A 14,039-nucleotide genomic window follows, 5' to 3' on the forward strand; every position below is an offset into this window, starting at 1 on the left:
ATGCTTATCACTAAACATGTCAGTTTTCATTATCAGTATTTTAACCATATGAAAACTTAAATGATTTAATCAATTGATTACCTGACTTTAATTTCTTTAATTAGATTATAGCCACCATTAAAATATCCCGGAACTTCTTGTCCTTGTGAGTAAAGATTGTTTGAACATAAAATGACTGCTTCAGAAATTTCCAAATGCCAAGTCTCAGTATCAGGGTGGGATGTCAGAGTTCAAATGTTGGACTCTATGTTGTCAGTAGGTTTGGGCCAGAAACTGGTTGCTGTGTTATGATGGAAGCCCAGCCAGCAGAAATTGTTACTTTGGGAGCTGTTTATGCACAGCAGGAAGTCAAGGGTCTTAAACCAGCATTGCCTCAAGATTCCCCCTTCCCTCAAATAGACTGTCTATACATTGTATGTACCCAAGGGAATCAGAGAGCTGGGAAATGAGAAACTGTCCGTATTATGGTGGATGGCTTTCTAGAATATCTGGGTCTGATGTAAGCAACCTAGAATAAGAAAAGTGAGACTTACTCCCCATGTACAGGATAGGATTGTGCAGGATAGGATTGTGCAGGCTTGACTCTATGTTGTATATGTTTATTTCAGTTAAATCCTACTTTGTTCAGCAGGGTGTACTTTCAGATAAGTGTGCAAAGAATTCTACCCTTCCTATCAAAACTGGGCCTTAGTCTGAGAAACAGAACTTGAATTGCAGGGCAAAACAGTATTCTGCCTCTTCTTGTCTTCCACAGGTAGCTGTCTAATGCCATCATTTTACCTATTATCCCATTATCCCAAGAGTTCCGAGATTTTGGCTGTGTTCATGCATATTCCTGGGAGTAAGGTCACTAGGAATACACAGAGGGGGGCATTGTTACTTAGAGCCACTGGATAAATTAACTCCTCCTTTGCTAATGGCACTTGTCCTCTTGTTTCTGATCACACTTGAATGCTAAGTTACTTTTACATTTAGTGTATTTGGCCCAGATAACTCCATGGGTGTGTATCTATATGCTTACTAGTTCTTCCAACATCTGATTATGCAAACTATTTCTTACAAAAAAATTCATGCCAGAATAAACTGATTAGCCTTTAAATTGCCACAAGATTCCTTTTTCCTTGCAAATAGGCATACCAAGCTGTTCTTCTGTAATCAGTTGCATTAGCAAAGTGACTTCTCTTAAGAGCATCATTTAATTTTCATTTCCAGGCACCATGGGGAGACTAAATATAGTTTTCCCCCATCCATCCTTTTCTCCCTATCTGGCTCTGTGTTTTTAGTCCCTACATTCTTGTAGCTCCCTCCAGATTCTTGGCTTTATTCATGACTGGGTTTTACTTCTACAACAATGAGGCTGAACAATGAGCCTTCCTCTATAATGGACTCAGCCACCTGAGCTCCTTATTAAGAAGAAAAAATATAATGTATCATCTCCACACTTCTTTTAATTTTTCTTTAATCATTTTTTCCAACCTATCTTTTTATGGATAAGGATCTACAGAACTTCTTTGATTTGCACTTCTGAATAACTAGGTATGCATTTTATCAGTTTCATTTCCAGGATGGCATTCATCAGCTCTCTTTAATGAAACTGACGTAAACATTGCATACAGTACATCAGAACACTAAGAAATGACTTTGACAAAGATCAGCTTCTTCTATAAAAGAAAATTTATTCATTCTTTTAATTTTTTTTGTTCTTTGTTCTTTTAATTTATTTGATAAATTTATATCCAGCCATTTTTTCAATGAGCTCATGGCAATGTGGATGGCTCTTCCTCTCCTCACTTTATTCTACAACAATTGTGTGAGCATTAATCTGTGTGAAAGACAGAGTGACCACTGAAGGACATCCAATCATTTTCATGGCTCAGGGAGTTTTGGATCTGGATCTGCAGCTCTTAATCACTAGACTACACTGGCTCCATAATACAGACATGTTAATGAAGTTGATGTGTTCCTGGACACCACTTCTTTAACAGAAGAACTGGTGCCAGAGATAGAAACAGTATAGAAAGCATAGGTAAAATATAGATTCCTACACCACCACAACCAAAAAAAGTGACCATGCTGTCAAATTGGGTTTAGCTGGTCAACCAAAAAAAGTGACCATGCTTTTTTAATATGCTGGAAGAAGCTGATGAGGCAAGATTCTTTTCTCTCCCCTTTTCTCTTTTCAAGTTAATGCATGCTCAGTAATGGATTGTGGAGGTAGCTGCTGTTTACTTAGCCTTTTGTAGGCAAGCCCACATGACTCCAGTAGCACTGGCTAGATTGGAATCCTCCTTTTTCTCAGCTCAAGCTGTATTACAGTGGGCCTTTGATATCCACTGGGGTTAGGTTCCCAGACCCCCATGAATACCAACATGTGTGGATACTCGTCCCATTAAATACAGTGGTGTAGTGAAATTGTGTCCCATATATATATATATATATATATATATATATATATATATATATATAATATTTTAAAAATATTTTCAAGCCATGGATGGTTAAATCCGTGAATAAGGAATCTGTGGATATTAAGGGCCGACTGTATATTGTACAGACATTCTGCTGCACCCTATACAAGGAGTCTGTGTTTTTTCAACCTTCCCTCACTATCCTTTCAATACCAATACTGCTAAAAAACCCAAAACCCTTCCAGCTAGATAATGGAATCATAGAATCAAAGAGTTGGAAGCTACCAGAAGGGCCATCTAGTCCAACCTCCTGCCATGCAAGAACTCAAAATCAAAGCACTCCCAACAGATGGCCATTCAGCATCTGTTTAAAGACCTCCAAGAGAGGAGACCCCACCACACTCCAAGGGAGTGTGTTCCACTGTCTAACAGCTCTTACTGTCAGGAGGTTCCTCCTAATGTTGAGGTGGAATCTCTGTTCCTAGAGCTTGCATCCATTGTTCCGTGTTCTAGTCTCTGGAGCCATGTTCTAGTCTCTGATAAAGATGTTGAATAGCACTGGGCCCAGGAAAAAACCCTGTGGCATCCCACTGGTCACTTCTCTCCAAGATGCTGAGGAACCGTTGCTGACCTTTGGGTTTAGCTGGTCATCCAAGTACAGATCTGTTTAACAGTTGCCTTGACTAAACCACATTTTATTAGCTTGTTTGCAAGATTGTCATGGGGGACCTTGTCAAAGCATTACTGAAATCAAGATATGCAATATCCTCAGCATTCCCTTTATCTACCAAGCTGGTAATTTTATCAAAAAAACAGATCAGATTAGCCTGGCATGACTTGTTTCTCAGAAACCCATGTGGAGTTTTTGTGATTTTGTGATTTCCTTCTAAATGTCCACAGACTCTCAGTTTAATGGTCTGCTCTAGAATCTTTCCTGGTCTTGATTTCAGACTAACTGTACAATAACTGTTGGGATCCTCTTTTTTCCCCTCTTTGAAGATGGGGACAACGTTTGCCCTCCTCCAGTCTTCTGGGACTTCTCCTGTTCTCCAGGAGTTCTCAAAGATTATTGCCAATGGCTCTGAGATTACATTTGGCAGCTCTTTTAATACCCTTGGATGTGGTTCATAGACAGAGAATAAAGAAGGAGATGGCAAAGCTGAGTGGTTATAAAAACAAATTTCTTTGTCTGAAGCTTTGTAAAATGAGGTTTGCTCATATCTTTATCAGTTGATTTATTTAAAGTATATGTTTACTGGCTCTCAACCTATCAGGGCTCTCAAGACTACGTACAACAGTTTAAAATATTCTTTAAAATTTTAAATATAAACAGATTAAACAGATAATTTCATGAAAACAGACGAAAACCACTTCTGTTTTTAGTTAGGACGTCAGAGTGGGAGGGACGTAATTTGACACTAATTTTCTTCTTGAAGGAAACACTGTATCAGTTTAATTTTGTTTTAATGTTCACTTTCGTATGTTTTTAATTGAATCTATTAAAAAATGTAAACCACTTTCACTTTGAGTTCCAACTTTGGAAAAGCATGATACAAATCAATATAATAATAATGATAATGAGTAATTTTAGCATTTTTTTTCTTTCTGCTGGGAAAAGGTTTTTGAAAACCATGCAGGTTTTGAAGCCTATTCATAATTCAGTACCTATTCTATACAAATGTACACTTGGTTGTTTTGTGCAGAAAACAACACAGTTCAACAGAAAAATATTATTTTCTTTACAGAAAAAACTGTTTCCGCTAAAGAAAATGTTGTATTCTGTACAAAACAACCAAGGGGGTGTTCCCACTTGCGATTTACAACGCTTTAAAATACACCGGTATCAGTTAAATCGATTCAAAATAACCCTGGTCTTATCCCGCGTTCCGAATCGCTTTTTTTCCTTCGTTCTCATTTACCAACTGATTCACTTTAAGTGATCCTCTTTCGTTCCTATTCAAATAAAACGGTGTATATATAAACCGGTTTTAGCCTTATTTCGTTCCCACTCACCATTTTGGGGCTGTCAATCAAAGCAACGTCATCATAATGTCACTTTTGAATTTCGCGGTTTGTTATAAAAGAGCCAATGAGGAGGCGCTTAAAGTGCCGAGTCCTGCAATTATTCGTGGGGAAGAGGGAGAGAAAACTGCCTCCCCAAAGCACTTCTGCTGCCTTGGAAAAAGACACCAGGCTGGGGGAGGCTGCAGGCAAAGCGAATTTAGGGAAAGCTGCTTCCAGAGGAACTATGGGATGGGAGCACTCTTCCCAAAGATTCTCTTTCCAGGGTTGGAGGAGAAGGCAGATTCCGTTTGGGAAAGAGAGATGGAAAGGCTCTATTCCCCCCCCCCCCCCCGATTGCTGTGCATCCTCCCTCTCCTCCGTTACAAATGGTGTTCAATGATACACACACACACACACACATCCAGGGTTTCCTGTGTCTCCCCAGATTGGGAAAGAGAGATGGAAAGGCTCTATTTCCCCAGAGATTGCTGTGCATCGTGCCTCTCCTCCGTTACAAATGGGCTCTCCCCACACAGAGAGGGGAGGTTGCAATCCACCAGGGGAAGCCTTTGGCAGATGCAGCAGGCGCTTGAGCGGCCGGGACTTAAAGCGCTGAAGAGATTAAGCGCCTGTAAACCATTAAAATAAAATAAAAAATCCTTATCTCTTATTGAAAGACCAGGAGGCGCCTATGAGTCCTGCAATTATTCGTGGGGAAGGATGGTTGAGGGAAAGAAAACTGCCTCCCCAAAGCACTTCCTCTGCCTTGGAAGAAAGACCCCAGGCTGGGGGAGGCTGCAGGCAAAGCCCTCCAAAGAGCCCAGAGATCAATGGAGGAGGCTGCAGGCAAAGCGAATTTAGGGAAAGCTGCTTCCAGAGGAACTATGGGATGGGTTTTGCAGGACATATCCCCGCTTCATGGTTCTACAGACAGCCAGACAGCCCAGAGATCAATGGAGGAGGCTGCTGGAAAAGCAGGGAGGGAGCACTCTTCCTAAAGATTGCTGTGCATCCTACCTCTCCTCCATTACAAATGGTGTTCAATGATACACACACACACACACATCCAGGGTTTCCTGTGTCTCCCCAGATTGGGAAAGAGAGATGGAAAGGCTCTATTTCCCCAGAGATTGCTGTGCATCCTGCCTCTCCTCTGTTACAAATGGGCTCTCCCTACACAGAGGGGAGGTTGCAATCCACCGGGGAAGCCTTTAAGAGTCCTTTGGCAGATGCAGGCGCTTGAGCGGCCGGGACTTCAGGCACTTAAAGCGCTGAAGAGATTAAGCGCCTGTAAACCATTAAAATAAAAAATAAAAAAATCCTTATCTCTTATTGAAAGACCACAGCGGACAAAGGGGTGAGGGAAGCAAAGATGGCGACAGCCACGACGGATGGGGACAGAAAAGGCGACTCCCCCAAACCAGCCCATCGTGCTCCGCTCCTCCCATCCAGCTAGCACGATTTCTGAGGCTGATCGTTCCTATTTAAATAACCCGAATCCTATCTCAAATCAAGGAAAAAATGTTGGTTCGGCCCTTCTATTTTTTTAACACTGGTTATACGCCTTTAACACCGATCAAATTAAAATCCGATTGACAATTCGCATTTTAGTGGGAACGATTGCGGGTTGCTCTAGAACTGTTCTAGAGTTAATTCGGTTTCTAATAGGAATGATGTACCTTGGATTCGATTTGTAACACGGACTATAAGCCAATGGGAACACCCCCCAAGTGTGAATTTTTGTGCGGAATAAGGTCTAAGCTCTGAATATTCTTGTCAGTCCAGAATTCTTCTCGTCAGGCTTTCTCAACACTCCAAAACATATTTTTCAACCATTTCCCCAAGATTTTCAAATACTCCTTCCACCCCTGTCACTCTTGGTTTCAAGGACCACAGGCCATGCAAAATATGACCTCCCTTGACAGGAAGCATCTTAAAAAAACTTTACAGTTGTCCTTCTGGATTCACGGACTTAGCATTCACAGTTTTGATTATTCGCAAATTTATTTGCATTGGCATGCACTCTTCCCTTCCTTGGGTTTTTCTCCATGGAGAAAAAAAGGCCCAGGAAGAAGGGAGCAGCCAGGAAGAGGTCGCACCTCCTCCTCCTCCTCCTCCTCTCACCTTCAGCCCCTTCAGCAAGCGCTGGGAAGGGACTGAAGGAAGGGAGGATAAGGAAAAACAGGCATGCACCTCCTTCTCTTCTTCCTCTCGCCCTTCAGTCCCTTTAGCCAGCACTGGGAAGGGATTAAAGGAAGGGGGGATGAGGAGAAACAGGCATGTGCCTGCTTCTCCTCATCCCCTTGCTCTCCAGTCCCTTTAACTGACTCTTAGAGAGCCGGTAAAAGGCAGGGTAGGGTGGGGGAAAGCTGGGCGAGCTCCCTCTGGCCCTTCCATGCTTTGGACAGCCACCCCAGGCATCAGAGGGGAGAGGAAAGGGGCTTACTTTATTTGCAATTTTTTTCATATTCGCGACAGTCCTGTTCCCCTAATCCCCGCAAATCCAGAAGGCCGACTGTAATTTTAGTTATAAGAGCAGAGGTGTGTGGTGTTAGCAATTCACACAACTCTTTTACTTGCTGACATGAGGATCATGTAGATACACATGGCTGATCAGTTGGCTTTCTCATCCTGTGTTCAGACTACTACAATGACTATGAATTGCAGAATGCTGCTGTTGTTCACTGTATACTGAAATGTGTCACTTAAAGCAGCATCAGGTTTGTATGTGGGCATGTCTGGATAAGGACCAAGGCACACAATGCACGTTTTAACTGTGGGGTCATTCAGATGTTGTTGTTTTTAGCACAACGATGCGAATCATCTCACTCATGCATTGCAGGTTTGTTATTCATACTACATCCACATCAGTGCACATCTCTGCAAGTTCGGTTGCTCACACGTGCAAACATTTGAATAAACATGGAGTCAATGATGTAAATGCATTAGGAACATGTTCAAGGCATGCAGTGTTTTATTCTGGGTCTGTTGGGGTTTGTTCACATTGGTTATTCACACTACTGATGATGCGGATCTTTTAAAAAAAAAACAGAGAAAAACCCAATATTTATTATCCCAGATTAAGTGGGGTTTTTTGGCAGCCCCCCCCCCCCAAAAAAAAACAAAAACCCTTAATCAGGTGCATTTGGGATGTATGTGAACAGTGGAGATTTAACCTGGATTAATCCTGGATTATTTTCACAGTGTGAATAACCCCTGTGAACTTGAAAACAATTGTCCTTTAAGGTAGCAGGTAGAAAATTTGGGAGGTTTTTTGTTTTCAGTTTTTAACCACCATCTCTGTTTTCTGTAACGTGTGTGTGTGTGTGTGTTTAGAATCACGGTGAAAGAGGGAACAGTTGTGTAATCTCTAACTGCATGTTGTGTTCTAGGTCAAGGCTCCTGGCACTACTTATTATTATTATTATTATTATTATATTAATCCTAATGCTCCTTCAAGCAATGAATTTAATGTATCATGTGTGTTTAGGCATTCATGAGTCATGCTAGGTATGTGAGTCATGCTAGGCATGCGGGGAGAATAACTCACCATAGCACAACAGACATATTCTGCTGACAGCAGAAGCAAGATTGTGCATACAGCAACATTGCGTTTTTACAATTTTGAACATTAGAAAGAACTTGACAATCAGAGTGGTTAGGCAGTGGAACCAGTTGCCTGGAGAGCTGGTGGGGTCTCCTCTTTTGGACTTCTTCAAAAGGAGTCTGGACAGCCACCTGCTGGGAATGTTTTAGCTGGGGATCCTGCACTCTATGATTCTATGACTCTAGGATAGGTTCCCCCCCCCCCCTCTTCAAATGTTTAAACATTTTTCTTAGTTATCGAGTGATCCTGACATACTGAAGTGGCATTACTCTAAATTTCCTTTTAAAGAGAAGAGGAATCTTTTTTTGTTCTAACATTTGTTGAAATTAAAAAGAAACCCACTTGAAGATGGGAATGAAATATAGCTGGTACCAAGAATTGCTTTTAAAAAACTGTCCAGGGCAACAGAAATGACATTTGGACATTTCAATCCCCCTGAGAACTACAGCAACAGCAAAGTGTTAGGAAGATGACGTGCTCTCTTGATTCCTGTCCCTCCTGGCTGACCGCCCAGGGTGGTGATGCTGTAACATCATTATTGCAACGCATAATCAATGCATCATTCAGGGAGGGTAAATTTCCATCTAGTTTAAAATTAGCAACAGTTAAACCGTTGCTCAAAAAACCCTCCCTGGACCCCTGGTGAGAAATAACTATAAACTGGTCTCATTATTGCCATTTTTAGGTAAGGTGATCGAGAGGGCGGTTGCCTTCCAACCCCAAGCAGTCTTGGATGAAGCCGATTATCTGGACCTATTTCAAACTGGCTTCAGATTGGGATATGGAGTTGAGACTGCCATGGTCGCCTTAGCCGATGATCTCCATCTGGGCATTGACAGGGGAAGTGTGACCTTGTTGGTGCTTTTGGACATCTCAGTGGCTTTCAATACCATTGACCACGGTATCCTTCTGGAACGCCTGAGGGAGTTGGGTATCGGGGGCACTGTGCTCCAGTGGTTCTGTTCCTACCTCTCGGGAAGATTCCAGATGGTGCAGTTGGTGGACACTTGCTCCTCTAAGAGGGAACTAACATCTGGGGTCCCTCAGGGAGCTATTTTGTCCCCCACTTTGTTCAACATTTACATGAAACTTCTGGGAGAGATAATCCGGAGACACTGGGCGCAGTGTTATCAGTATGCTGATGACAGCCAAATATGCTTCTCTGTGTCTCCGACTGATGCAGTGTCTAAGGATGGCGTCTCTCCTCTGAATTCCTGCTTGGAGTCAGTAATGGGTTGGATGAGGGAAAACAAACTCAGCCTGAATCCAGAGAAAACGGAAGTACTGGTGATAGGTTCCCCAGGCTCGGGGAAGGAAATTTATCCACCTGTCCTGAATGGGGTCACACTTCCCCTGAAGGACAAAGTTCGCAGCTTAGGAGTACTTCTGGACTCGTCCCTGCTGTTGACATCTCAAGTAAATGCAACGGTCAGAAGTGCTTGCTATCAGCTTTGGTTGATATGCCAGCTGCGACCTTACCTGGGCCGAAGGGACCTTGAAACCATGGTACATGCTCTGGTAACCTTTCGTTTAGATTTCTGTAATGCGCTCTACATGGGGCTACCCTTGTAGCAAGCCCTGAAGCTTCACAAAACATGGCAGCCAGACTGGTCACCGGTGCATCCAGGGTTGACCACATAACACCTATTCTTCACTGGCTGCCCATTCGCTTCCGAGCGCAATACAAGGTGTTGGTTATTACCTATAAAGCCCTACATGGCTTGGGCCCGAGTTACTTGAGGGACCGCATCTCCCCATACAATCCGCCCCGCACACTCAGAACATCCGGGAAGAATCTGTTGGAAATTCCATCTTCCAAATATGTCTCCACATCCCAGATGGCCTTTTCAGTGGTGGCCCCATGGATTTGGAACAGTCTCCCCGAGGAGCTCCATCTCATAACCCCCCTAGAAACATTTAAAAAGAGGCTTAAAACCTTTCCTTTTTTGCCAAGCCTCCCCCACCCCCCCGAGGAATGAAGTTGAGCGCTCATGATGCCATCGATTCTCTGCCTTACCCTGTGAATGACTGTGTTTTATATAATTATATTATTTGTTTTTATCTATTTTTATAAATAATAATAATAAAAATTTTATTTGTATACCGCCCTTCCCACGATCAGGGCGGTGAACAACAAATCAAAATAATACAATACATACATCAGCAAAAAGACAACACTACAAATGCAATAGACTATTAAAATCAATATTAAAAACCCCATCAGCCAGCTACCCTTGCTGTCAGAGGGGGGAGACTAGCTGGAACTTGTATTGGGGAACGCTGATCGGAACAGGAAGGTTTTCAACTCCCTCCTGAACTGGGCCAGGGAGGTGGCCGAGCGGAGCTCAATGGGCAGCGTGTTCCAGAGGGTCGGGGCGATGCTGGAATATGATCTCCTTGTTGTGGAGACTAATCTAGCCCCTGGGACCCTCAGTAGTTGCTGCCCAGATGTTCTGAAGGTGCGGGGCGGAATGTATGGGGAGAGACGGTCCTCAAGGTAACCTGGGCCCAAGCCATGTAGGGCTTTATAGGTTATAACCAACACCTTGTATTGCGCCCGGAAGCGAATGGGCAGCCAATGCAGGTCTTTGAGTACAGGTGTAATATGACTGGTCCTGGAAGTACCAGTGACCAGTCTGGCTGCCATGTTCTGTACCATCTGTAGCTTCCGGGTATGGTACAAGGGTTGCCCCATGTAGAGCGAATTGCAGAAATCCAATCGAGAGATTACCAGAGCATGTACTACCGTTTCAAGGTCCCCCTGGGCCAGGTATGGGCACAGCTGGCGAATAAGCCGTAGCTGATAACAGGTGTTCTTGACCGTCGCATTCACCTGAGCTGTGAGGTGAAGCGACGAGTCAAGAAGCACCCCCAGACTGCGCACAGAGTCCTTCACAGGAAGCGTGATCCCGTTCAGGACAGGTGGAACCACCGTCATTCCCGGGCCAGGGGAACCTATCACGAGTTATGAGATGTTTGCAATAGTTTTATAGTCTGTAAACTGTTTTGATCTATGGAAAACGGTATACAAATAAAATTATTATTATTATTATTATTATTATTATTATTATTATTATTAACAAATATCACAATACCTCAACACTTTTGCCCTGTCTAGAAGAAACCTTAAAAAAATATCAACAGCATCTGTGTTTTAACTTTCAGGACTTGCTAGCTAGAAGTGTGTGGGAGAATTCTTTCCAGTGTTGTTTAAAAATGCCTCCTCTTTTCATGATTGGCTTCCACTCCACCAAATGCATCTGTGGAAGTAGACTGAAGTCTATGAAAGCTCATGCTGCCAGTTTCTTTCAGTTAGTATCAAAGGTGCTACAAGATTTCTCTATATCCTCTTTTCATGGGCAGTAGTTTAAGGTTGTTCTTCAGCTTCAGCTCTATGTTCCTTTTTTGCTGCTACAATATGATTATAGAATAGAAAGACTCAAGGGCCATCTAGGTCAATCCCTGCCAGTGCAGGAATCCACTGGTGAACACCTTTGAGAGACGGCCATCTAACTTCTATTTTTAAAAAATCTGTTTAAAAGTAATTCTCACTCTAACTCAAAAGATGGTCCACTGATCTCTCCAATGGATCTAGGAAGCTGTAATCACTCTGCATGCCATAGTGATGTGTGTGATTTTAGACTGTAACTGTAGAATCCAAAGAACGTATGCTATTTTTAAAGAGCAAATTTTTAATTGACATCGTAACAGATGCAGCTTTAATTATTTGGGGACTGTCGTTTTTTTTAATGCTTTAAAAACAATTAGACAAATTACCTAGGACCTCTTAATTTTCCACAGGTCCTGATCTATTTGGCTGTGCAACCAGGTCCCTCTGTATCAACACTTTTGTAATCGCTAAGCCTAGAACTCCAAACCTCCATACTGTTGATGCGATTTTAATCTAATTCTGTGCCTCAGTGGTTGCATGAGAAAGATCAAAACAAGCCAATTACATTAAGATGTACAGAAATGAAGGCAGGTCATGGACTGGCTGCAGAATTTGCGGATATTTTAATACAGTGTTCTAAGGTCCTTCATCTTCTCCTTTTCTTCCAGACCTCTGAATGTCACTCTCGTCTTCCAGTCCAAGAGCCAACGATTTGTGCGTGTGGGCCTGGCTGTGCCTCTCTTCAGTACTGTGGCAAAGTTGAGGGAAATGGTGGCAGAGGAAGGCAAGATTTCACCTGAGCAGGTAACACAGATGAGTTTCACTCCTATTCCTTCCTGTGGTTTTGGCCCCATTGAGCCCTGTTAATTGCAGGCTTTGCAGCTGTATGAGTCATGAATGTTTCCCTTTTTCACCTGCCTTCTCTGACGTTGTGCTTTTTACTCCTGACTGCTCTGTCCTGTTGCAGGTAATCCTGGCTGAGCTAGGCCGGTCAGGATTCCGGTGTTCCTTCTCAGATGATGAGGATCTGAATACCATTGCAGAGGGTGACAACATTTATGCTTTCCAGGCTCCGCTGTCCTTTAGCAGGGCCAGCTCTTCCCACCTCTCAGGTATGTCTTGCTGCTGGTATTGGTGGAAAGTTGTGCGTTTTCAAGTAATTTCTGGCTTCTGGCAACACTAAGTTGAATCTATCATGGGGTTTTTCTTGGCAAGATTTGTTTAGAGGAGGTTTGCCATTGCCTTGCCTTAAAGCTGAGAGCATGTGACTTGCCCAAGATCACTCAATAGGTTTCATGGCCAAGTTGGGAATCAGACCCAGCTCTCCAGAGTTATAGTGCAACATTCAAAACACTGTGCCACAGTACCTTATATGTACCTCTATAGTTTGGCAAATGAGCTACCACTTTTTTCCCCTGTAGATGTGGTGCCCAGCTTTGGGTAAATGTACTACATGTAAAGTCCAAAGTACAAGACAATGCCACTCCAGTATCTTACTTGTAGTGCATATATAGGTGCCTCACCTCCTGCACCTTGATGCTACTTCACCTCTAGTGTAGTGTGGTTCTGGCAAGCCAGGTATATACCATTAGCAGACTTACAGATCCTCCTGCTTCTGTTTAATTTGGCCCCCCATGGTCTGCAAAATGGAGGTGTCAGGTGCTGAGATGATTAGATAGATTTATATGAAATGGTAGAAGAAATCACGGGGAAGATTTAATATGTAGAGAGGGGGTAATTACAGAGAAAGAAAAGCAGGTATAGAAATAGGTATAAACACTCAAAAAGGACTAAATATTTTTACCCATTACTTTTTACCTTTTGCTTTAACAGAGCAAGGGCCAAGCCACTTGTAACACCACCAGATCAGTGCGTTTAAAACTGGATTTCTGCAGTAATACAGAAAATAGTGGCTGAATTAGGCTGATTTAAGGAGCAAGAGGATTGACTGTGAGTTAGGGTAATGGTTTGAATGTTGGACTGTAACTCTGGAAATCTGGGTTTGAATCCTGGCTTGGCCATGAAAACCCACTGGGTGACTTTGGGCTGGTCACACAGCCTCAGATGATGGTAATGGCAAGCCCCCTCAGAAGAAACTGGCCAAGAAAACCTTAAAGTTGCCATAAGTCAGAAATAACTTGAAGGCACAGAACAACAACAAAGGGTCTAACCCCTGCCTGTTTCCTTCTCTTCAGCTCACTGGGGCCTATCTGTTGGGTTTTTTTTTTCATGGCTAGGTTTATTTCCAGCATCTGAGTCCCAACCAACTGTGAGAAATATGCCAGAGAAGAGTGTCTGCATTGATGAGAAAAGGGCTTTTTTTATCCACACATTTATCCATTGTTGTGAATCAAATCCTGTCCCACCCACATTCTAGGCAATTGCAGTCTGTAGATTTATATTTAAACATACAGGCACACAGATCTTCCACTGTCACATCTAGTTTAATCTTGAGGAAACTAGACAGCTATATGGCAACCATCTCTGAGGGCAGTTGTGAATAGACCTGGCTTCCATATTTTGAAACCAAGCAAAGACAACCACTGCCAAACATAACAGCCAGAGGATTAGCAGTTAGCCCATTTTTTTGACTAGTGGCTACCATAATTGATATATGTTAAAAGACAGC

The 14,039-nt window shown here is 42.8% G+C and overlaps 1 protein-coding gene across 1 annotated transcript in view; it reads left to right on the plus strand.

Annotated features, from left to right (window-relative positions):
* Nucleotides 1–14,039, plus strand: part of LOC149322071 (ubiquitin carboxyl-terminal hydrolase 43-like) — a 156,389-nt gene that overhangs the window by 79,506 nt on the left and 62,844 nt on the right. The window contains exons 5-6 of the mRNA XM_089522991.1: nt 12,079–12,214; nt 12,378–12,522. Coding sequence (XP_089379117.1) covers nt 12,079–12,214; nt 12,378–12,522 — 281 coding nt within the window. The remainder of the gene's footprint in view (nt 1–12,078; nt 12,215–12,377; nt 12,523–14,039) is intronic.

Source organism: Sceloporus occidentalis, unplaced genomic scaffold, assembly GCF_023333645.1.
Source record: "Sceloporus occidentalis isolate IW3139 unplaced genomic scaffold, rSceOcc1.0.p SCAF_1, whole genome shotgun sequence".
In the NCBI taxonomy this organism is placed as follows: Eukaryota; Metazoa; Chordata; class Lepidosauria; order Squamata; family Phrynosomatidae; genus Sceloporus; species Sceloporus occidentalis.